The 26,211-nt window shown below is 43.6% G+C and overlaps 1 protein-coding gene across 3 annotated transcripts; it reads left to right on the plus strand.

Annotated features, from left to right (window-relative positions):
- The first annotated feature begins 77 nt into the window (after positions 1–77).
- LOC115201405 (monocarboxylate transporter 4) lies at positions 78–25,624 on the plus strand. Of its 3 annotated transcripts, none has more exons than XM_029765005.1 (7): positions 78–217; positions 19,800–20,066; positions 20,923–21,066; positions 21,155–21,291; positions 21,489–21,947; positions 23,380–23,560; positions 24,530–25,624. In XM_029765005.1, exons 2-7 carry the CDS (start codon positions 19,844–19,846, stop codon positions 24,784–24,786), a joined length of 1,401 nt encoding a protein of 466 aa, XP_029620865.1. In that variant the 5' UTR covers positions 78–217; positions 19,800–19,843; the 3' UTR covers positions 24,787–25,624. The 3 variants fall into 3 exon arrangements, with proteins under 3 accessions (XP_029620865.1, XP_029620864.1, XP_029620863.1); XM_029765004.1 differs by lacking the exon at positions 78–217 and adding an exon at positions 10,797–11,066; XM_029765003.1 differs by lacking the exon at positions 78–217 and adding an exon at positions 10,874–11,053.
- The last annotated feature ends 587 nt before the right edge of the window (positions 25,625–26,211 follow it).

Here is a 26,211-nt window from a genome sequence, read left to right on the forward strand (position 1 = left end):
AAGAGATAGAGACTGATTAAACAAGGTTCCTCATTGACAGCCAGCCAGAGAAGTTATGTGCTGCTACCATGCAGAGAGACAAAGGAAGCTGATGACAGAGGAAACCAATACACCTGCCTGGAACTCACCGGACTCACCTGGCACCACTCACCTGACCTACTCTACCTGCCTGTGGTCACATGCTTCATCATGACTACACCTCTTCCTCCAAACAGAGGTCACGCTCATCAGCTATCTCTTTTCTCTCTCACTCTCTCACTCACACACTCACACACATAATACTAGAAAGTGCTGACTTAAAGTAAGAAACAGTGGGCTCTCTCACACACACACACTTACCCATCTGCTCAGTCTTTTGGTGTGTGTGCCTCACCTGTGGAAACATGTCTTCTGACAGAAATCAGAATTCAAGAGAAATATATCACTGGAAACGTTTTAATTTTATAAAACTGGTTACATAGTCCTGAGGGCAGGACTGTACTAAAGCTGATATCACATGCATGCAATCATACTAAACGATATGTTTTCTTCAAAAAGTACAAAAACATCATCCACTGCTCATCTCTTCTGGCATACTACCAAGCAAGATGAAATATAGTCCAGGAGATATCTGCAAATTTTAGGTGCATTTTTTTACTTTTTCATAAAAGCATGAAACTTGGTACACTTGTACAGTTTGGGGCCCTGAACATTATCAGATAGGGAGCCAAAGATTATGTCTACACCTATGTTTTCATGGTCCATGATTATATAGTATAGCAGTGATAAAACATAATGCAAGTCCTTTATACTGCAAAACTTTATGTTAATGCATTGTTTAAAGTACTTGGGGCAAGCAAATTGTCTTCTCCCAATAGTGATGAGTAAGTAAAGGCCCAGTGCAATCAAAAACATGACTGTAGTGTTTTTGCGGACTTTACTGAAGTATTCACTGTAGTGTACTGTAGTATTTAATGTTTACTATAGTATAAATATTGTAGTTAAAAAAGAGTAGTACACTGAGTGTACAAAACATTAGGAACACCTGCTCTTTCCATTACATAGACTGACCAGGGGAATCCAGGTGAAAGCTATGATCCCTTATTGATGTCAGTTGTTAAATCCACTTCAATCAGTGTAGATGAAGGGGAGGAGACAGGTTAAATAATGATTTTCAAGCCTTGAGAAAATTGAGACATGGATATGCCACTCAGAGGGTGAATGGGAGAAACAAAAGATTTGAACAGGGTACAGTAGTAGGTGCCAGGCGCACCGGTTTGAGTGTGTCAAGAGCTGCAACAATTTTTTCACGCTCAACAGTTTCCTTTGTGTATCACAAATGGTCTACCAACCAAAGGACATCCAGACAACTTCACACAACTGTGGGAAGCATTGGAGTCAACATGGGCCAACGTCCCTGTGGAATACATTTGACATCTTGTACAGTCCATGCCCTAAGGAATTGAGGCTGTTCTGAGGGAAAAAGAGGGTCCAACTCAATATTAGGAAGGTGTTCCTAATGTTTTGTACACTCAGTGTAAATACTATAGTAATTACTGTAGTGTTTTTGCTGATTGTAGTATACTGTAGTATTTACTGTAGTGTTTTTGCGGGCTGTAGTATAGTATACTGTAGTATTTCCTGTAGGGTTTTTGGGGACACTACTGTAGTATTTATTAAAGTGTTTTTTGTTGTTATCTTTGATATAGAGGTGGGGGGCTTCTCCTTGAGGAAACCTTCTGGAGAAATACTAACAGAACACATTTTTCATAACCTGTTAGTAGGTAGGACCGGGTTCTGAACGGAGAGTTCAGAGCTTCTGCTCTTTTCTGTAAGTATAGGGAACACAGTATGGTCTATACATGGCATGTAGGTTTCTCACTTACAGGTGGCACAAATTGGTATATAGGGGAAGGGAATGGGCAGGTTATAGGCAAATGAAATACTGTAGTATTTACTATAGTTCCAAAAAAAATTGTTTTTGTAGACTGTAGTGTTTTGAGAACATTTCTGTAGTATTTACTACAGTGTTTTTTGGTGTATAATGCTGTAGTATTTACAATAGTATTCTACAGTATACTACCAAATTCTATACTAAGTACTACACATGATCAAGGGATACTACAGTACTATAGTATTCTACAGTTTAATACAGAATTATATAGTAATTACTGTATTATTATATCATAAAGTGAAGTATTTATGTGGTATATATATTCCCAAACAAAATATACAGTACCAGTCAAAGGTTTGGACACACCTGCTCATTCCAGGGTTTTCCTTTATTTTTACTATTTTCTACATTGTAGAATAATAGTGAAGACATCAAAACTATGAAATGACACATGGAATCATGTAGTAACCAAAAAGGTGTTAAAAAAATCAAAATATATTTTAGATTTTAGATTCTTCAAAGTAGCCACCCTTTTCATTGATGACAGCTTTGCACACTCTTGTCATTCTATCATACAGCTTCATGAGGAATGCTTTTCCAACAGTCTTGAAGGAGTTCCCACATATGCTGAGCACTTGCTTGCTGCTTTTCCTTCACTCTCCAGTCCAACTCATCCCAAACCATCTCAATTGGGTCAGGTGATTGTGGAGGCCAGGCCATCTGATGCAGCACTCCATCACTCTCCTTCTTGGTCAAATAGTCCTTACACAGGCTGGAGGTGTGGATTGGGTCATTGTCCTGTTGAAAAACAAATGATAGTGGGACATGCTAGTTAAGTGTGCCTTGAATTCTAAATAAATCACTGACAGTGTCAACAGCAAAGCATCCCCACACCATCACACCTCCTCCTCCATGCTTCACGGTGGGAATCACACATGCGGAGATCATCCGTTCATCCTACTCTGCATCTCACAAAGACACAGCGGTTGGAACCAAAAATATCACATCTGGACTCATCAGACCAAAGGACAGCCTTCTACTGGTCTAATGTCCAAGGGTTGTGTTTCTTGGCCGAAGCAAGTCTCTTCTTCTTATTGGTGTCCTTTAGTAGTGGTTTCTTTTCAGCAATTTTACCATGAAGGCCTGATTCATGCAGTCTCCTCGAAACAGTTGATGCTGAGATGTGTCTGTTACTGGAACTCTGTGAAGCATTTATTTGGGCTGCAATCTGAGGTGCAGTTAACTCTAATGAACTTATCCTCTGCAGCAGAGGTAACTCTGGGTCTTATTTTCCTGTGGCGGTCCTCATGAGAGACAGTTTTATCATAGCGCTTGATGGTTTTTTGCGACTGCACATGAAGAAACCTTCAAAGTTCTTGACATTTTCCAGATTGACTGACGTTCATGTCTTAAAGTAATTGCTTATTTTAGCTTTTTTTATGGACTTGGTATTTTACCAAATAGGGCTATCATCTGTATACCACCCATAACTTGTAACAACACAACTGATTGGCTCTAACGCATTAAGGAAAGAAATTCCACAAATGAACGTTTAACATGGCACACCTGTTAATTGAAATGCATTCCACGTGACTACCTCATGAACCTGCATGAGAGAATGCCAAGAGTGTGCAAAGCTGTCAAGGAAAAGGGTGGCTACTTTGAAGAATCTAAAATATATTTAGATTTGTTTAACACTTTTTTGGTTAGTACATGATTCCATGTGTAATATCATAGTTTTGATGTCTTCACTATTATTTTACAATGTGTAAAATAGTAAAAATGAATAAAAACCCTTGAATGAGTAGGTGTGTCCAAACATTTCACTGGTACTGTATATAAACCTACATACGAGGTTGGAATAATACTGTGACATTTAGAAAATTATGCCATTTTAGTGTATGAGCTGTTTGAAAAGGCCTCCTAGAAGTTAAGCCTCGATTAGTTTGATTGAGTTTTGTCCTGCCTGGTGACATCACTAGGCGGTAAATTCGTTAATATATCAATAAGAAATTCCAAATATCTGCCAAAAACAGCTAGTTTTCAGTTTTCCCCTCCCAACTGAGACCACTCCCAGACAGTTCTAGCAAAATTCTTGCTTGAGAAATGCAGGCGCATACAGGGCGTTTAGAAGGAGGGGAAAGTTTCGGAAGAAAATACCTTTAAGGAAGAGGGGCGCGTTTGGGAGGAAAGGAACAAGGGTTGGACATAAGGCCTCTGGGAGAGAGAAAAGAACCACAGAGAGTTGACGTGGGATTGGATTGGAGCAGGGAGGTGCAACCGGAGCCCTCTGTCCCTCATCCTCCTCCCCTTTCCCTTGAGGTGTGATTTACTAATCCTGCAGAGCCAGAGGAATGTTTCTCATAATACATTCAATAGACCCCGTATGTGTAAAGTCAGAGATTGATTAACTGAAAAATGATCTCATGTCGTTTCTTGCAATAGCCCTTTGACTTTAAGGAGTATTTCCCTCAAAACTATGATTCCTAGAAAATGTGTCCGAGACTTGGTCAACTTCACCAGATTTTTCAAAAATTCTACATGTATCGGAAATGAGCAGGGTCAGCTACACCATAAGCCAAGGACTCCTTCATGTCCTCATATGTAGCACAACAAGACCACGAAAATATATCTATCATAGATCATATCATAACATGGGGCGCGGGAACCGGCTGAGGCAGGGGAGACTGGCAATCTGGCGGAGGCATGAGAGCCTGATGAGCCGGTGGAAGCAGGGGAGCCTGGCGATCCGGCGGAGGCATGAAAGCCCGACAAGCCGGCTGAGGCAGGGGATCCTGGCGATCTGGCTGAGGCATGAGAGCCTGATGAGCCGGTGGAAGCAGGGGAGCCTGGCGATCCGGCGGAGGCATGAAAGCCGAACAAGCCGGCTGAGGCAGGGGAGACTGGCAATCTGGCTGAGGCAAGAGAGCCTGTAGCGGCTCCCGGACCCGACGTCATTTACACGGACAATTTTTTATTTTTAATTAAACAAAAAAACACTCCCTGATGCCTGCCTTAGGTGAGGTGTTATTCTGTAACGAGTGTGCTGAGTCGGGGAGAAAGTACAGGGAGTGAGTGTTTTAATAAATAAACAAAACAATAAACACGAAACACAAACAACGCACCGACATGAAACTGATTCAATAACACCTGAGGAAAGAACCAAGGGGAGTGACAGATATAGGGAAGATAATCAAGGAGGTGATGCAGTCCAAGTGAGTGTCAGGAGGCGCTGGTGAACTTGATGATGGTGACAGGTGTGTGGGATAATCAGCAGCCTGATGACCTAGAGGCCGGAGAGGGAGTATACGTGACACTAGAGCTGGCCGCTGGGCCAAACTGACCAATCGGGTGTCACACCCTGACCTGAGAGATCCTTTTTATGTCTCTATTTAGGTTTGGTCAGGGTGTGATTTGGGTGGGCATTCTATGTCTGGTTTTCTATGTTTGGGATTGCTTTGTTTCGGCCGGGTATGGCTCCCAATCAGGAACAGCTGTACATCGTTGTTGCTGATTGGGAGTCATACTTAGGCAGCCTGTTTTTCCTTTGGGTTTTGTGGGTGAATGTTTTCTGTTTAGTTTTGTAACCTGACAGAACTGTTGCTGGTCGTTTTTGGTTTATTTTGTAAGTGTTCATTCGATCCATTAAAATCTTTCAAGATGAACACATCCTCTGCTGCACCTTGGTCTCATTTTGACGACGGCCGTTACATCGGGGGAGAAGGGCCTTGGTCAGGGAGGTGACCAAGAACCCGATGGTCACTCTGACAGAGCTCTAGAGTTCCTCTGTGGAGATGGGAGAACCTTCCAGAAGGACAACCATCTCTGCAGCACTCCACCAATAAGGCCTTTATTGTAGTGGCCAGACGGAAGCCACTCCTCAATAAAAAGCACATGACAGCCCGCTTAGAGTTTTCCAAAAGGCACCTGAAGACTCTCAAACCATGAGAAACAAGATTCTCTTGTCTGATGAAACCAAGATTGAATTCTTTGGCCTGAATGCCAAGCGTCACATCTGGAGGAATACCATCCCTACGTTGAAGCATGGTGGTGGCAGCATCATGCTGTGGGGATGTTTTTCAGTGGCAGAGACTGGGAGGCTAGTCAATGCTAGTCAGGATCGAGGCAAAGATGAACGGTGCAAAGTACAGAGAGAGCCTTGATGAAAACCTGCTCCAGATTGCTCAGGACCTCAGACTGGGGTGAAGGTTCACCTTCCAACAGGACAATGACCCTAAGCACACAGCCAAGACAACACAGGAGTGGCTTTGGGACAAGTCTCTGAATGTCCTTGAGTAGCCCAGCTAGAGCCCGGACTTGAACCTGATCGAACATCTCTGGAGAGACCTGAAAATAGCTGTACAGCAACGCTCCCCATCCAATCTGACAGAGCTTGAGAGGATCTGCAGAGAAGAATGGGAGAAACTCCCCAAATACAGGTGTGCCAGGCTTGTAGCGTCATACTCTAGAAGACTCAAGGCTGTAACTGCTGCCAAAGGTGCTTCAACAAAGTACTGAGATAAGGGTCTGAATACTTATGTAAATGTCATATTTCAGTTGTTGTTTTTTTATACATTTGCAAAAATGTCTACAAAATATGGGATATTGTGTGTAGATTGATTAGAATATATATATTTTAAATCAATTTTATAATAAGGCTATAAGGCTAACAAAATGTGAAAAAAGTCAAGGGGTCTGAATATTTTCAGAATGCACTGTATATAAAAATAAATTGGGGTCGGGGTCCCCTAGTGTCCGCGGGGTCCTATTCGCAGCGCGTTTTCTGGACATAGGGGTCATAACATATAATGCAGTGATAACCACATTTAACACCCATGACGCTTTGCGCATACAACTAAGGTAAGTACGGAGGTATGAAAGATACAACATTAAAGATCCAATGCAGCGTTTTTTAAATCTCAAAATCAAATAATTTCTGGGGAACAATTATTACCTTAACCTGATTGTTTTTAATTAAAATGGTCAAAAAGAAACAACAATAGCCTCTTAGCAAAAAGCAATTACTCAAGAAATAATTTAGCTAGGACTATCTGGGAGTGGTCAGAGTGGGGAGGGGAAAACTTAAAATGAGCTGTTATTGGCAGAGAGGTTTGGAATTCTCTTTCTTATTGGTCTATTAACTACACTGAACAAAAATATAAACGCAACATGCAACAATTTCAAAGATTTGACGGAGTTATAGTTCATATAAGGAAATCGGTTAATTGAAATATATTCATTAGGCCCTAATCTATGGATTTCACATGACTGGGAATACAGATATGCATCCAATCAAATTTATAATCAAATGAATTTACAAAGCACTTTTTACATCAGCAGATGTCACAAAGTGCTTATACAGAAACCCAGCCTAAAACCCCAAACTGTAAACAATACAGATGTAGAAGCATGGTGGCTGGGAAAAACTCCCTAGAAAGGCAGGAACCTAGGAACAAATTTAGAGAGGAACCAGGCTCTGAGGCGTGGCCAGTCCTTTTCTGGCTGTGCCAGGTGGAGATTATAAGAGTACATGGCCATTTTAAGGCCAGATCGTTCTTCAAGATGTTCAAACGTTCATAGATGACCAGCAGGGTCAAATAATAATCACAGTGGTTGTAGAGGGTGCATCAGGTCAGCACCTCAGGAGTAAATGTCAGTTGGCTTTTTATAGATAGAGAGAAATAGGGAGGGAGCGAGAGAGAGGGTCAATAACAGGAGGTCCGGGACAAGGTAGCATGTCTGGTGAACAGGTCAGGGTCCCATAGCCTAAGGCTAAACAGCAGAAACTGGATCAGCAACATGACCAGCTGGACTGGGGACAGCCAGGGGTCATCAGGCCAGGTAGTCCTTGGGCTCAGGTCCTCCAAGAGAGGAAGAGAGAGAGATTGGAGAATTCGAGAGAGCATACTTAAGTTCACACAGGACACCAGATAAGATAGGAGAAATACACCAGATAGGACAGACTGACCCTAGCCCCCCAGCACATAGATTATTGCAGCATAGGCTGAGACGGGGGGGGGGGGGGGACTCTGTGACCCTGTCAGACAATACCCCTGGTCAGGGCCAACCAGGCAGGATATAACCCCACCCACTTTGCCAAAGCACAGCCCACACACTGCTAGAGGGATATCAACAGACCACCAATTTACTACCCTGAGACAAGGCTGAGTATAGCCAATTAAAATCTCCACTACACGAGGGGGCGCAAAACGGACAGGAAGATCACGTCAGTGATTCAACCCACTCAAGTAACACACCATTCCTAGGAACGGCATGGAAGAGCACTAGTAAGCCAGTGATTCAGCCCCCATAATAGGGTCAGAGGCAGAGAATCCCAGCGGAGAGAGGGGAGCCGGCCAGGCAGAGACAGCAAGGGCGGTTCATCATTCCAGTGGCTTACCGTTCACCTTTGCACCCATGGGCCAGACTACAGTCAATTATAGGACCTACTGAAGAGATGAGTCTTCAGTAAAGACTTAAAGGTCGAGACCGAGTCTGCGTCTCTCACATGGGTAGGCAGACCATTCCATAAAAATTGAGCTCTATATGAGAAATCCCTGCCTCCAGCTGTTTGCTTAGAAATTCTAGGGACAGTAAGGAGGCCTGGGTCTGTGACCGTAGCGTACGTGTAGTTATGTACGGCAGGACCAAATTGGAGAAATAGGTAGGAGCAAGACCATGTAATGCTTTGTAGGTTAGCAGTAAGCATCTGTTGGTCACAGATACCTTAAAAAAAGGTAGGGACGTGGATCAAAAAACCAGTCAGTATCTGGTGTGACCAACATTTGCCTCCTGCAGTATGACACACTTCTTCACATAGAGTAGATCAGGGTGTTGATTGTGGCCTGTGGAATGTTGTCCCACTCCTCTTCAAATTGATGTGCGAAGTTGCTGGATATTGGCGGGAACAGGAACACGCTGTCGTACACGTTGATCCAGAGCATCCCAAATATGCTCAATGAGTGACATGTCTGGTGAGTATGCCGGCCATGGAAGAACTGTGTACAGATCCTTGCGACATGGGGCCGTGCATTATCATACTGAAACATGAGGTGATGGTGGCGGATGAATGGCACGAGAATGGGCCTCGTCACAGTTCCTCTGTGCATTCAAATTGCTATTGATAAAATGCAATTGTGTTTGTTGTCCTTGGCTTATGCCTGCCTATACCATAACACCCCGCCAACATGGGGCACTCTGTTCACAACGTTGACATTGGCAAACCACTCGCCTTCACAACGCCATACACGCTTGTCTGCCATCTGCCCAGTACAGTTGAAACTGGGATTCATCCTTGAAGAGCACACTTCTCCAGTGTGCCAGTGGCCATCAAAGGTGAGCATTTACCCACTGAAGTCAGTTACGATGCCAAACTGCAATACCCCATAAATTGTTTCATGGCTGGTCTCAGACGATTCCACAGGTGAAGAAGCCTGATGTGGAGGTCCTGGGCTGGTGTGGTTTCACGCGGTCGGTTAGACGTACTGCCAGATTCTTGAAATCGATGTTGGAGGCAGCTTATGGTAGAGAAATTAACATTCAATGCTCTGTCAACTTTGGTAGACATTCCTACAGTCAGCATGTGATAAGAGAATTATCTAATAAAGGTAAATGAATCAATAAACCATGATGAATTATTAGTCATACAGCATGGTTAATGAATAATCAATGTAATGATCAATGTAGGGATCGATTGGTCTGATTAGTTCCGGAAAGTCCAGGAACCACTGGAGAGGGAAAGAAATGTGTGTATGCAATTAGTATAGAGAGCTACAGAAGCAGATGGTCAAGGGAGTAAAACTTCAGAGAGTTCCTAACCTTGTAGGAAAGGAACAGGCTGAGCCAGAATGTGATAAACAGCGTGAGAAGTCAATGGGGGTTGCAGGTCACCAACAGATTGTGTGTAAATGCATGTGCGTAAGTAAGCAAGAACTATATAATGACTGTTTTGTTATCCTGACGCCAGAACGTTCTCTGAATAAAGCTACAGAAACCTTTTGCAGAAAGCTGAGTCCTTGCCTAATTATTTTAACCCATTGTCTTACAAACCTTGGGCATTAGTCAAGGCGAATTGATTATTGATTATTATCATCAAGATATAAAATTCCTTTAACAGCATGCCAATAGCACGCTCCCTCAAAACTTGAGACATCTGTGGCATTGTGTTGTGTGACAATAACTGCACATTTTAGAGTTGCCTTTTATTGTCCCCAGCACAAGTTGCACATGTGTAATAATCAGGTTCTTGATATGCAACACCTGTCAGGTGGATGGAATATCTTGGAAAAGGATACATGCTCACTAACAGGGATGTAAACAAATTTGTGCACAATATTTGAGTGAATTAAGCTTTTTGTGCCTATGGAACATTTCTGGGATATTTTATTTCAGCTCATGCTGCATTTATATTTTTGTTCAGTATATATGTATATACATATATATTCCGTTTTTTTTACATTGCTCATTCTGCTATTTCTTCATTTAAACATTTTGTGGGATTTTGTGTATAAAAAATTGTGTGTTTTTTCTGTTGCTAGGTAGGCTATTCCTACCTGTAAGAGCTAGAAACACAAGCATTTTTGTTACACCCGCGATAACATCTGCAAATCTGTGTACACAGCCAATAAACTTTGATTTTATTTAAAATGGTGGATTACATCATTTTAGTATGACTGCAGAATTTATTATGCCGTTGTGATGCAATGATGCTGTCGGACTGATCGAGGCATGAGCAGCAGCTACGTAGGCAGCAAAGTGGGCATTAGCTACATAAAACACATTTTTGAAATTGCATGCGCAGAAATCTTTTTCCGTCTAGCACTTGAACGCTGCAAAACAACTGGGAACTCGGAACTTCCGACCTCAGTGCGTTCAAAAAAACAGGTAACTTGAAAAAAACGAGTTCCGACTAGGAAAAATGTGTTTTAACGGTCATCCAACTCGGAATTCCAACTCCGGAACTTGGGCCTCTTTCTAGAGCTCCGACTTTCCGACTTGAAGATCACTGACGTCATTATTTGACCTCGTATTTTTCTGAGTTCCCAGTTGTTTTGAACGTGGCATTAGTCACAGCAAATGGGTTTCCAGAAAATCGCAGCCATGCCGAAATAAATACTCACATGAGAAGAGGCGTGAACGCATGGGCCAGACCAGAAGACGCAACATACAAAGCTTCGTCAGGTAAGAACAACAGGTAAAACAATTTTTTAAACATTGGCATGATTAAAGTGTCATACCAGTTGATAATTTTGGTTGACAGCTGTAATTTAAGCACATCTTTGTTGCTTTATTATTCACAAACTCCCATGGGATAATGCTGCTGGTACACTAGCCTGAGATCAAATGTGCCTTTACGTGGTTTCAATTAAATATACTCATTGGCAGAGAAGCACACGGAGTTTTTTCCATGGAAATTAACTTCCTAAATATGATAGGCTGTAGTTTAGGTTCCGTCATTGACTGGAAATATATATTAATAACATGTATTAGTATCTGCCTGCAAATTGTCCCCTTTCCTATCAAAGTTATGAAATAATATTTCGAGACTGTTTTGTAGACTTCCTTGTATTCAAAGCACATCTGTCGCAATATTCACAAACGCTAATAGCCTACTACTTGCTGATGTATGTTCTGTAGCCTACCTTCTATTTTGTTGGGAATGCGAGATCAAGTGTGCTTACGTGTGGTCTCAATTAAATAGATTATATGGCGGAGAAGCATGGCGCAGTTGTCTTTAACTTCCTATATGATAGCAATATTCCTTTACATAGCTTAACACACGTATTTTACTCTGCTTACAAATTGGCCTGCTCCTAAAATTATATTATGCCCTAACTGCACTTTCAAACTACGTCAACCCTATTGGCTGATATAGCTCAATAATACTGCTTAATATAACGTGTCACGTGAGAATCTCTGGTATTTTAACCAATATCTTAGGCCATTTTTGTGTATTTGGATCTTGACTAGGGTGGCAAAATTGCAGGGAACGGCTTTCTCCTTGCTCAAGACTCATGGTTCCTTTACATTACACATAAGTCATTGGAAGAAGGTGTCTTCTGTACAGGGGTTTTTGTTAAGAGCCCTGGTGCTAAAATCTGAACCCTGCTTGCAGTAGGGTTTTGGAAGCATAAGGACCTCCTTACCTTTCATAGTGAGAAATAAATAGTTTTCAAAAAAACAAAGATGCACACCATCATCTCCTTTGCTTTGATGACGTTGAGTGAGAGTTTGTTTTCCTGACACCACACTCACACAGCCCCTCACCTCCTCCCTGTAGGCTGTCTCGTCATCGTTGGTAATCAAGCCTACCACTGTAGTGTCATCTGCGAACTTGATGATTGAGTTGGAGGCGTGCATGTCCACGCAGTCATGGGTGAACAGGGAGTACAGAAGAGGGCTGAGAACGCACCCTTGTGGGGCCCCAGTGTTGAGGATCAGCGGGGTGGAGATGTTGTTTCCTACCCTCACCACCTGGGGGTGGCCCGTCAGGAAGTCCAGGACCCAGTTGCACAGGGCGGGATTGAGACCCAGGGTCTCGAGCTTAATGACGAGTTGAGGGTACTATGGTGTTAAATACTGAGCTGTAGTCGACGAACAGCATTCTTACATAGGTATTCCTCTTGTCCAGATGGGTTAGGGCAGTGTGATTGCGTCGTCTGTGGACCTATTGGGGCGGTAAGCAAATTGGAGTGGATCTAGGGTGTCAGGTAGGGTGGAGGTGATATGATCCTAGACTCGTCTCTCAATGCACTTCATGATGACGGAAGTGAGTGCTATGGGGCGATAGTCGTTTAGCTCAGTTACTTTAGCTTTCTTGGGAACTGGAACAATGGTGGCCCTCTTGAAGCATGTGGGAACAGCAGACTGGGATAAAAATTGATTGAATATGTTCATAAAAACACCAGCCAGCTGGTCTGCGCATGCTCTGAGGACGCAGTTAGGGATGCTGTCTGGGCTGGCAGCCTTGCAAGGGTTAACACGTTTAAATGCTTTACTCAGGTTGGCTGCGGTGAAGGGAGAGCCCACAGGTTTTGGTAGCGGACCGTGTCGTTGGCACTGTATTGTCCTCAAAGCGAGCAAAGAAGTTTAGTTTGTCTGGGAGCAGGACATCGTGGTCCGCGACGGGGCTGGTTTCCTTTCTAACAAACTAGTTTTGGCAAGTCGGTTAGGACATCTACTTTGTGCATGACACAAGTAAATTTTCCAACAATTTGTTTAGACAGATTATTTCACTTATAATTCACTATCATTCCAGTGGGTCAGAGGTTTACAATCAGCTTGGAAAATTCCAGAAAATGTCATGACTTTAGAAGCTTCTGATAGGCTAATTGACATCAATTGGAGGTGTACCTGTGGAATGTCCTCTGGTCTGATGAAACAAAAATAGAACTGTTTGGCCATAATGACCATTGTTATGTTTGGAGGAAAAAGGGGGAGGCTTGCAAGCCGAAGAACACAATCCCAACCGTGAAGCACGGGGGTGGCAGTGTCATGTTGTGGGGGTGCTTTGCTGCAGGAGGGACTGGTGCACTTCACAAAATAGATGGCATCATGAGGAAGCAAAATTATGTGGATATATTGAAGCAACACCTCAAGACATCAGTCAGGAAGTTAAAGCTTGGTCGCAAATGGGTCTTCCAAATGGACAATGACCCCAAGCATACTTCCAAAGTTGTGGCAAAATGGCTTAAGGACAACAAATTCAAGGTATTGGAGTGGCCAACACAAAGCCCTGACCTCAATCCCATAGAAAATGTGTGGGCAGAACTGAAAAAGCGTGTGTGAACAAGGAGGCCTACAAACCTGACTCAGTTACACCAGCTCTGTCAGTAGGAATGGCCCAAAATTCACCCAACTTATTGTGGGAAGCTACCTGAAACGTTTGACACAAGTTAAACAATTCAACGGCAATGCTACCAAATACTAATTGAGTGTGTGTAAACTTCTAACCCACAGGGAATGTGATGAAAGAAATAAAAACTGAAATAAATCATTCTCTCTACTATTATTCTGACATTTCACATCCTTAGGATCACCACTTTATTTTAACTGACCTAAGACAGGAAATTTTTACTAGCATTAAATGTCAGGAATTGTGAAACTGAGTTTAAATGGTGTATGTTAACTTCTGACTTCAACTGTAAGTCAATACATTGCATTCAATGCTAAAAGATTAGTGTCAAGGTATAGTCTGAGTCTTTCAACAATTTACCCATTGCAGCTTTATCACCACCTTTTTTGTTGTTGCTGTGTGTCTGTCCTGAGATGGAAAATGTCACGGTCTTATTTTAGGAGAGCTGATAGTCGTGGGCTTGCGGAATGCTGCATTGTGAGGGGTCGGGGCACACTGCTATAGAAGGGTGAGGCAAGTGGAGAAGTATGTGTTTGCCTGTTGGTTGGGAGCCAGGCGGCTACACATGACACTGGAGTAGTTCATACAGTAGACATGCATGCGTGCACACCTCCCGTCCCATTCAGAGAGTTACAGGCACTTTGCTACAGATGCAATGCTTTGAAATGTGATGACTACTTTGATTCATCTTATCTTTTTTTTTTTTTTTATGGATTCTGCAGTGTTGCTGGCACAAAGGCTTGCTGAATGTGCTAAGTCGCTCCAATTCTGACAAGAGACCCCGACGCCTCACACCAATAGAAAATCCACAAACCAGCAGAGTCCTCCCCAGCAGCACAGCTCTGGGGCCCGTACACTCCGCCCCCTGCATCTCATGTTTCCTGGTCTTCCACATTACCTGTTGGGGCAGGCAAAAATGTCAATTTACTAGGCAGTCCCTTCACCTGTTGGCTAAACATTACCTAGGCCCTCCAACATATAGGTCCCGAGTCAGCCCCAACCCTAGGCCTCTACACCATCCACCAAGGACAGAAAACAACCCTTACAGCCTGGAACAACAAAAAAGATGTGTCACTCCTCCCAACAGGACAAATCAAATAAAATGTATTTATATAGCCCTTCGTACATCAGCTGATATCTCAAAGTGCTGTACAGAAACCCAGCCTAAAACCCCAAACAGCAAGCAATGCATGTGAAAGAAGCACGGTGGCTAGGAAAAACTCCCTAGAAAGGCCAAAAACCTAGGAAGAAACCTAGAGAGGAACCAGGCTATGAGGGGTGGCCAGTCCTCCTCTGGCTGTGCCGGGTGGATATTATAACAGAACATGGTCGAGATGTTAAAATGTTCATAAATGACCAGCATGGTCAAATAATAATAATCATAGTAGTTGTCGAGGGTGCAACAAGCACGTCCGGTGAACAGGTCAGGGTTCCATAACCGCAGGCAGAACAGTTGAAACTGGAGCAGCAGCACGGCCAGGTGGACTGGGAACAGCAAGGATTCATCATGCCAGGTAGTCCTGAGGCATGGTCCTAGGGCTCAGGTCCTCCGAGAGAAAGAGAATTAGAGAGAGCATATTTAAATTCACACAGGACACCGGATAAGACAAGGGAAATACTCCAGATGTAACAGACTGACCCTAGCCCCCCGACACATAAACTACTGCAGCATAAATACTGGAGGCTGAGACAGAAGGGATCAGAAGACACTGTGGCCCCATCCGATGATACCCCCGGACAGGGCCAAACAGGCAGGATATAAGGTCAGACACCCCCTCCACACTGATGGATCAAGGTGTGACACATATCCGTTCGTAGCGATAGCCCTGTGAATAATCCCCGCTGTAGATGGATCAGCAATACACTTCTCTATGGGAGGCTTATACACAGAGCACCAACATCCTCTCAGAGAAGAGCCCGGGCCCATCTGTCCCATTGCCCTCAGCCCATGCAGATGGTCTTTACATTTACATTTACAGTCTTTCTGAGCCACCTTCAGTCATTGCGTACAGATTTACACCCAGCCAATTCTTGCAGGTCACCCTACTTAGTGAACCCCACTCACAAGCCTGGCCCACAAGCAACAGGTCAGCACACTGTTCTGGATGAGTTGGTTGTGAAGGAGTGGCTCCTCCATTATCCATGCTCCTGTGAAACATCTCTGAACAGAGTTTTATTTTATTTTTCTCCCACACCTCCGAGCACAGCACGGTAGAACAAAGTAATGGCTGACATATCGACTTGCTCAACATTCAACAAGGGCAAGTGCCTGTCGTACCCAAGGTCTCCTGCTCTCCTCAGAACTTCCCAAACAGTGTCTCTCCAGCACACCCCCTGCTGGTACAGAACTCTCTGTGCAGCTTGTATACAGGCTTTCACTCTGGACTCCGTCACCACCAGCCCTTGGCCCCCCTCATGCAAAGGGAGGTCAACACTGCTGCGCGTGTCCAGTGTTGACCAAAAGAAATCTGCCAGAATCCTCTGCAGTGGCTTGACGAGACTGTGGGTGTCCAACACCATCAGCCTGTGCCAGAGCATTGAAGCGGCCAAGTTGTTAGCGACCAGGACCCTTCCCCTGAAAGACAGTGGCAACAAGTATTGAGTCTTCAGATCTGGAAAAAGTTCCTCAAGTTTTATCCCCCTCGGCAGGTAGTAATATGAAATATTCAAAAGATTAACAATAGCTGGCAAAGGTGGTTCCATCAGTGGCAAAGTTTTACCTCAATCAATGCATATGACACATCCAGAACCAGCAAACAGACCAGCTGGCTAATCTTTTGAATATTTCAGGTTATTACCTACCGAGGGAGATTAACTTTGCCTGGTGATGGTGGCAGATGAATGGCACAACAATTTCCGAAATTCGTCCGGATTAAATTCAGGTCATTTTACGCAATTGTATATTTTTTTTCTTCAACCTAATTTATTTGAGTCAAACAGTTTGTCCATAAGTCATAAAAGTGGTATACTAGTTGAAGTTTACATTAAAGTATATATTTATTATGTACAAGGTCTATGGACGTGTCGCACTACCAAAACACTTTCAAGTTCCTGTAAACTCCAATCAGTAAATGGTTTTATTCACCCATGATGCATCATCTAGAGGAGTAATCTTTAGATGAGCACAAGTTAGGTTAATTTATTTGCATACACTGAGTGTCTAACCCTGATGTGATCCCCTCTTCTCTATTATTGCTGACTTAAGTACACATCACATCAAACTAACAGTGAAACGCTTACTTACGGGCCAACAATGCAGAGAATGAAAATAGAGAGAAAAGTAAAACATGTAATAATAGATACTCAATTATTAACAGTAACTTGGCTATATACAAGGGGTACCGGGTCGATGTAAAGGAGTAAGAGGTAATTGAGGTACAGTGCCTTTAGAAAGTATTCACACCCCTTATTCTACATTATGTTAGACTGAATTCAGCATTTTATATATTAAAACAAAAAAAATCCATCATTGGGAAATTGAAAAAATATGGAACTACACAGACTCTGCCTAGAGCTGGCCGTCTGAGCAACCAGGCAAGAAGAACCTTGGTCAGGGAGGTGACCAAGAACCCAATGACCACTCTGACAGAACTACAGAGTTTCTTGGCTGAGATGGGAGAACCTGCAAGAAGGACAAGTCTCTACAGTGCTTCACCCATCTGGGCTTTACGGTAGAGTGCCCAGAAAGAAGCCACTCCTGACGGGGGTCCGACGGGGGTCCTCCTATCAGCCTCCTGATGGGGAAAGGGGCGTTGTCGTGCCTTCACGACTGTGTTGGTGTTAGACCATGATAGATCCTTAGTGATGTGGACATCGAGGAACTTGAAGCTTTCAACCTGCTCCACTACAGCCCTGTCGACGTGATTTCGAGCCCCACAGTGGTGTCATAATACCCATAAAACCTAGCCGTCAAGCAGGAAAATGTTTACAATAGTTTTTTTTTTCTCCACCATGCATTTTTCCCTTGGAGGATTTTAGAAAAACTTAAGGGCTGTGTTTTTGTGTAGACTTACCCTGGCATGACGTTTTGATAATCGTGTAAATCTCTCTCGGACAAGGTGACTTTAATCAATTTATTCGGCTCTATTTACTCTGATTTCAAATGCTAATCAGCATCCAAGTAGACATTATGCAAGACTACAAATCCCTGCAAGCTCATGCATGTCCTCTTTAGCTGACACCGTTGCTGAAAGGTATTGTGTACATTTTTTAAAAACTTGCCCAATTCATTTCACATAATTGTGAATTTAATGAAATGTAGCCAATGTATTCATAGTTTAATCCAGAGATTCTAACCTTTTGCCTTGATTCGGCAGTCTCATCCAAAGCAACATGGCATTTGTAGTTCTGTATGATAGCCACATGAGCAGTTCATTGCATTTCATTTTTGGGGGGGTAAATACAGGCAAATATATTTATCAAAATGTCATGCCAGGGTAAGCCCACACGAAACGCAGCCCTTATTTTAAGTGTTTCTAAAATCACCTTTGGTGGGGACAAAAAATGATGCTGGAAAAAAGATTGGAACCATTTCCCTGTTTTGACCGCTTCGGTTTTAGGGTATTATGTTTCATACTGTGGTACTGCAAACTTAATGATGGTGTTGAAGTCATGCGTGGCCACGCAGTCGTGGGTGAACCGGAGTACAGGAGGGGACTAAGCACGCACCCCAGAGGGCCCCCTGTGTTGAGGGTCAGCGTAGTGGATGTGTTGCCTAAACTCAACACCTGGGGGGCGTCCCATCAGGAAGTTCAGGATCCAGTTGCAGAGGGAGGTGTTCAGTCTCAGGGTTCATAGCTTGGAGGGTACTATGGTGTTGAACGCTGAGCTGTAGTCAATGAACAGCATTCTCTAGTACTGTAGGTGTTCCTTTTGTCCAGATGGGAAAGGGCAGTGTGGAGTGCGATTGATATTGCGTCATCTGTGGATCTGTTGGGGCGGTATACAAATTGGAGTGGGTCCAGGGTGTCTGGGATGGTGTTGACGTAAGCCATGACCAGCCTTTCGAAGCATTTCATGGCTACAGATGAGTGCTACGGGGCGATGGTCATTTAGACATATTATCTTGGCATTGTTCTTGGGCACTGGGACTTTGGTCTACTTGAAACGTAGATATTACAGACTGGGTCAAGGATTTGCCAAATGGATTGTGAGGGAGAGCTGTGTGTGTGGAGTGAAGGTGGTGGTGATTTAATAATACATATTTTTTTACTTCTAGTTGCACAGGTGACATGCTGATAGAAATGAGGTAAAACAGATTTCAGTTTTCTTGCATTAAAATCACTGGTACTGCAGGAGTGCTGCCTCTTTATGCTTATGGCCCTATACAGCTTGTTCTCGTGCAGTCTTAGTGCCCCTTACTGCCAGCATCGGTTTGTGGTGGTAAATGGACAGCTACGAAAAATATAAAGGAGAAAATTGTGTGGTCAACAGATTATCATGAGGTATTCTAACTCGGGCGAGCAGAACCTCAAGACTTTCACCAGCTGTTAAGCAACGCACACCACCCACTTTAAGCTTACCTGATGGTGCCGTTCTGTCCTGCCGATGCATAGGGGGGAAAAATGCTAGAATATTGTCCTTGTTCAGCCAAGTTTACGAGAAACATAAGATATTACAGTTCTTCAGGTCCCGTTGATAGAATAGTCTCGAACAGAGCTCGTACATTTTGTTCTCCAGTGATTCTACATTCACCAATAGAAGAGCGGGTAGAGGCGGATTATTTACTCGCCACCGTAGTTTCACCGGGTACCCGGATGTCGGCCTCTATCGCAGTCTCTTTCTCTTCTGAGTGTCTGGTATTGGGGCCTGGTCTGTGGTGAGCAGTATGTCCTATACCGCAGACTCATTTTAAGTAGAAATCTTCATCCAGATCAAGGTTGGTGATCACTGTCCAGAAGCTCTTTTCGGTTATAGGAAACGATGGCGGATACATGATGTACTATAAAATGTAAGATCGGTGCCAAAAAACACACAAAATGGCAGAATTGGTCAGGAACCTGTAAAATATATTCCACCGCCATTCTTTTAAAATCATTCCTCCGTTTCTTTTTCTCTCTGTTCTGACCCAAGTTGACAGAACAGAAGGTTGAGGGAATATCCTAGCAGAGAGGATCATGGGAGGAGCCGTGGTAGATGATGAGCCTAGTGATGTCAAGGCACCAGACGGAGGTTGGGGCTGGGCCGTGCTGGCCGGAGGGTTCGTCATCACTGGGTTCTCCTACGCCTTCCCCAAGGCCGTCAGTGTGTTCTTCAAGGAGTTGATCAGGGAGTTCGGAGTGGGATACAGCGACTGTGCATGGATTTCTTCTATACTGTTGGCCATGCTCTACGGCACAGGTACGTAGTGTGTGTGTAGGGGCCAAACCATTGATAGCCCCCCACTAACTGACCTAGCACGCAGACCCCAGATGGCATGTGTGACTCACCACCTGGATTTGGTCTTATATAGCAACAGTTGAAATAGAGCTACAAAATGTTAAGTCATACACTGCATTTTTGAGGAACAATGGGAAAGTAATTGTTTGTCAAAATTAGAAACGTGAACGCATAATAAGCCATTTGATTTTTTTTTAAATGTATGTACAGGAAATGAGCTTTTAGATTTGCTTATTTTATTTTATCAGCATCAATGAGGAATGAGTAGGGTCAGCTATACCGTAAGGACCCCTTCATGTCCTCATTACATGTAGTGCAACAATGGTCTGTAAAGTTCTCTACATTTTAAAAGATTTAAACAAACAATATTGGAATCACCATGGTCTCAACTAATCTTCCTGATAGATTAAGTTTATGTTAGATTTAATTACGTTTAAGAATCATTAAGCAACTGGGGGAAAAACAAAATTGCTATTGTGTACACCACAGATTTTATCTTTAAACTCAAGACTCGTCAAGAGACAAGCTCCTGTTATTTCATGTCCTGTTGTAGCTCGTTCCAAGTGGAAGGGTCAGAGAACTGGAACGTTTTTATATATATATATATATATATATATATGCATGCTATTTCTAGAGGGTTTAGGGTGAAGGTTAGAATTAGTGTTAGGGTTATAATTACGTTAAGGGTTAGGGTTGGGTGCTAGGGTTAGGTTTTTGGGTTAAGGTTAGGGGAAATGGGATTTTGAATGGGACTGAATTGTGTCCCCCCACAAGGTTAGCTGTACAATACTCTCTGTGTGTGTGTGTGTGTGTGTAGGTCCACTGTGTAGTGTGCTGGTGAATAAGTTTGGGTGTCGGCCAGTGATGATGGTGGGAGGGCTCTTTGCCTCCTTGGGAATGATCCTGGCCTCCTTGGCCACCAGTATCATACACATCTACATCTGTACTGGAGTTATAACAGGTTAGTAAATAAATACACACATCTACCTTTACTGGTGGGTACACCCACACACCCACTTTAAAAAACTGTTTGCCCCCCTGTCTGCCAGGTCTGGGCCTGGCGCTAAACTTCCAGCCGTCTCTGATCATGCTGAATCGTTACTTTAGTGAGAAGAGGCCTCTAGCTAATGGACTATCTGCTGCCGGGAGCCCTGTGGCTCTCTGCTGCCTCTCTCCTCTGGGACAGGTACTACACTTCTCTTCAGTCTCCCTATCTGCAGTTGTAGATCAGTATTATGATGTAGGGAGAAGCATATGAACACAATGAGAGATGTGTGCTGCTCTGAAGGATTAACAACACAAAGGGGAAGTTGTATGCTCTTTCGGCGGCATATCAGCGATACGGCTCATCGTTAATGTTTTTCTTCATATTTCTCCCCAAAGGTGCTGCAGTACCACTATGGCTGGAGAGGCGGCTTCCTCATCCTGGGGGGCCTGCTGCTCAACTGCTGCGCCTGTGGGGCCTTGATGAGGCCCCTGGTAGGCCCCAAGAAGACCCAGGACCAGGCTGTGGGTGAAGCAGGAAAAAAAAACAAACCTAAGAAAAAGCTCCTGGATTTTAGTGTATTTAAAGACAGAGGTTTCATCATCTATGCCATAGCTGCGTCCATCATGGTACTGGGTCTTTTTGTGCCACCTGTGTTTGTGGTGAGCTATGCCAAGGAGATGGGGAATGAAGACACTAAGTCTGCCCTCCTCCTCACCATCCTGGGGTTCATTGATATCTTCGCCCGGCCCACATGTGGGCTGATTGCGGGGATAAAGTGGGTCCGGCCTAGATGTGTGTATCTCTTCAGCTTCGCCATACTCTTTAATGGCATTACCGACGTGATCAGCTCACAGGTAAGTCTGGAACTTGTTTTTATTGATATTATTTGTATGGATGGATGTGTTCTATGGGATGTAAACAATATTTAATCTGTGTTGTATTGTTATTACTTTTGGTCATGTGTCTATACAGGAATGTATGTGGAAACCTGCTCGTCGAACATATTATTCCAAAATCATGGGCATTAATATGTATTTGGTCCCCCCTTTGCTGCAATAAGAGCCTCCACTCTTCTGGGAAGGCTTTCCACTAGATTTAGGAACATTGTTGCCATGAGCATTAGTGAGGTCGTGCACTGATGTTGGGCGATTAGGCCTGGCTCGCTGTTGGCGTTCCAATTCATCCTTAGAGGTGTTCAATGGGATAAAGGTCAGGGCTCTGTGCAGGCCAGTCAAGTTCTTCCACACCAATCTCGACAAACCATTTCTGTATGGATCTCGCTTTGTGCACTGGGGCATTGTCATGCTGAAACAGGAAAGGGCCTTCCCCAAACTGTTGCCACAAAGTTGGAACCACAGAATCATCGAGAATGTCATTGTATGCTGTAGCTTTAAGATTTCCCTTCACTGGAACTAAGGAGCCTAGCCCGAACCATGAAAAACAGCTCCAGACCATAATTCCTGCTCCACCAAACTTTACAGTTGGCACTATGCATTGGGGCAGGTAGCGTTCTCCTGGCATCCGCCAAACACAGATTTATCTGTCGGACTGTCAGATGGTGAAGTGTGATTCATCACTCAACCGTGTTTCCACTGCTCCAGAGTCCAATGGTGGCAAGCTTTACACCACTCCAGCTGACACTTGGCATTACACATGGTGATCTTAAGCTTATGTGCAGCTGCTCGGCCATGGAAACCCATTTCATGAAGCTCCCAACGAACAGTTATTGTGCTGACGTTACTTCCAGAGGCAGTTTGGAACACGGTATTGAGTGTTGCAACTGAGGACAGATGAATTTTACACGCTTCAGCACTCTGTGATCCCGTTCTGTGAGCTTGTGTGGCCTATCACTTCACGACTAAGACTTTGTTGCTTTTAGACGTTTCCACTTCACAATAACAGCACTTACAGTTGACCAGGAAAGCTCTAGCAGGGCAGAAATTTTACGAACTGACTTGTTGGAAAGGTGTCATCCTATGATGGTGCCATGTTGAAAGTCACTGCTCTTCAGTAAGGGAATTCTACTACCAATGTTTGTCTATGGAGATTGCATGGCTGTGTGCTCAATTTTATACACTTGTCAGCAACGAGTGTTGCTGAAAAGGCCGAATCCACTAATTTGAAGGTGTGTCCACATACTTTTGTGTATATATAGTGTATTATTGTGGACCCGGCGCAATTGTATCCATAGAATTTTAATGATTAATCAGTGATGGTCATTAATTTTTCTCAGGTCATATCATGTTGTGAATTATTTAACCAAGGGTGTTGCTTCTCTTTTGGCAGGCGACAGACTACCCTGGTCTGGTGGTGTTCTGCATCTTCTTCGGGCTCTCTTACGGGATGGTGGGGGCGCTGCAGTTCGAGGTTCTCATGGCCATCGTGGGCACCAAGAAGTTCTCCAGCGCTTTAGGGCTGGTGTTGCTCATGGAGGCTATCGCTGTGCTGGTGGGACCGCCTGGAGCAGGTCAGTACACACAGGGAGAAGGTTTAGGGTTATGGCTAGTGTTGGGGTTCAACCAGGCTGTGGACATGAAGCTAGGGTTGAGCCATAATGTGGACTTGAAGTTAGGGTTGAGCCGGGGTGTGGATATGGAGTTGGGATATGGATAAGGTTACGCTTTCTAGAAGATCTGCGCACATGCAAGATTTGGAGCGTCGGAATGTTTTTTTCTAACAAAAGGCCTTGTAATACACTTTTTTTACTACCTGAAAATTGAGACATGCCGTATCATTCCTTCTGCAGCCATGGGGGCAGTGTTGTCACTTGCTTCCTTGATCTTATTTATAGGCTATTCATCAAAGTTGCCTATTTTGCATTGATAACAAAATAATCTCAGCGACTGTTCAAACAGTAAACCAAACAACAAGAATCCACCCAAAAAGGTGTTTAGTTTAGAAGTAATAAATAGTGATTACACACTATTGTGAAATTGTAGCCAACTAGCTAGCCATGTGCTTTTGTCTGCCTGACCAAAACATGACTTTCTATTTTTAGCTGATTATGGGACTGAATACACAAGCAGCATATCAAACTGGGATAATGTTTTAGGTTTGACCAGCAAGCATAATATTTGCCAGGGCATAATTTGTAAATTATAAATCTGATTAATTTCACATGAAGATGTGGGAAGTATAAATGCAGAATGCTAAAAAATAACATGTTTTTTACTGCAGTAATTTAGCAGTGTAACTGCAGCTAGAGTACAGTTATTCTGCAATTACTGCATCCAAAATACCACAGTTGACTGCAGTTTCAAAACTGCATTCTTTTGTAATGTTAGGGTTGAGCCGGGGTGTGGAAATGACATAAGGGTTTAGAACCAAGTCTTCAAACAATCAAAGCCAGTATAGCCATTTTAGCTGGTAATAAACGGCGTATGCCCTGAATGTATAATAGGTAATAAACTCTTCTCATACTTCTCCTCTCCCATAGGGCGTCTGCTGGACGCCACCCATAACTACATGTACGTGTTCCTGCTGGCTGGCTGTGAGGTCATTCTGGCCTCCATCGTCATCTGCATGGGCAACTTCCTGTGCATCAAGAAGAAGCCAGATGAGCCTGAGGCCCATCTAGAGAATGGAGCCCCCGCAGAGAGGGAGAAGCTCAACAGCCTGCTGGAGGCGGAGGGAGGAGAGCATGAGAGGGCGCAGCCAGCAGGGGTGAGGGGCGGCGCCGCAGAGGCAAAATAGGGAGCGGAAAAGAATAGAGGGGTGGGAAACCTAGAGACAGCTCTGTGATGGAGAGGGAAGGGATATTTGTTAATTGATTTTAGAGAAAGACTGACGAGCTTCATTAAACACTACCAATAGGGACGGACATAAGAGTACACACGCTGGTGGAGGGAGGGATGAAGGGATGAAGGGATGAAGAGAAGGATGGATTGCAGTGTGCTGTACATGTGTTGTATGCTTTAATATACACAGCAAATTGGCCAGTGTTACCTAGTGTTGATTTTTCAGTGTAACATTTTTTTGTGTTGATTCCGGAGTAAAATTAACTCTAAGGGTTAAATTGACACCGAGTGGTGTAATAGAACCCAAGTGTCTGTTAATAACCGATGTTGAACCAAAACCACGGCCATCATGTTTCCCAGCATGCTCAATGCAGGTGATTTTTAATTGTAATTCTTTTTTTAAGAGTTTTGTATGTACATTGATTAATGTTGTGCTACTCAAATATAAATTCCATACATTTTTCTAAACTAATCCAATATGTTACTTGCACCCATTACTGAAATGGTTGTCCAGTTTAAATGCTTTAGGTACTCTCATATTTTAGTCTTCCTAACCCTGGCAGTCATTCTGAATAAAAGTTGGGTGAATACAAATTCCTAATGTTGGATGTTCCCACTCTGGCTGAATTCCAATTGGAATTACACATTACATTGCAAGCCGGCATAAATGTGACTTTCAGGCTTGATGTGGCCTGTAAACCATGAGTTTCCGGCCGCTGTATTGGGGTAAAACTAGGCCCTCAACATAAGGCCTTAGGAAGTATGTATTGTTATAAAGAATTACATTTGAATGATAATATTCACTTGGGATTATTTGAAGGCCACAGGACTGAAAATGAATGAATGCAACAACCATGTCTGTCACTAACAAATACAGGGTGGTGATACAATTCACTCGAAAGGCAAGGCATCCTGCGAAGTATGCAAATAAGGCTTTACACTGTGTTAATTTACCAGTGAAAGTGTGGACCCGTATAGACACTGGAACAGTGTTAAATTTAAAACTGGAGAATTTGCTGTGTACAGACCAGCAGGCACACCAGGAGGAACACTATTAAATGTTATCTAGAATCGCACTGCCGCAAACACACTGCTGTGCCCACAGTACACACACACGCACACCCAGGCACCCAATGGCGTACACACGAAACCTTAAACGAACCAATACTTGTCACTGCCTAATCTTTAAGTGACTTCTCTTCAAAGACAAGAAACAACTCTGTAGGCGCAGCGGTCAGAGATGGCGCAGCAGTTTAAGGCACTGCATCTCAGTGCTAGAGGCGTCACTACAGAGCCTGGTTCGATTCCAGGCTTTATCACAACCGGACGTGATTGGGAGTCCCATAGGGCGGCGCACAATTGGCCCGGGGTAGGCCGTCAT

The sequence above is a fragment of the Salmo trutta genome, chromosome 10, assembly GCF_901001165.1.
Source record: "Salmo trutta chromosome 10, fSalTru1.1, whole genome shotgun sequence".
Lineage (NCBI taxonomy): Eukaryota > Metazoa > Chordata > Actinopteri > Salmoniformes > Salmonidae > Salmo > Salmo trutta.

Excerpts from the sequence above, each read along its gene's own strand:
- LOC115201405 (XM_029765005.1), top strand. The coding sequence starts at position 19,844 with ATGGGAGGAGCCGTGGTAGATGATGAGCCTAGTGATGTCAAGGCACCA. Across the intron at positions 20,067-20,922 it reads GGCCATGCTCTACGGCACAG|GTCCACTGTGTAGTGTGCTG; the intron begins GTACGTAGTGTG and ends GTGTGTGTGTAG. Across the intron at positions 21,292-21,488 it reads GCCTCTCTCCTCTGGGACAG|GTGCTGCAGTACCACTATGG; the intron begins GTACTACACTTC and ends TTCTCCCCAAAG.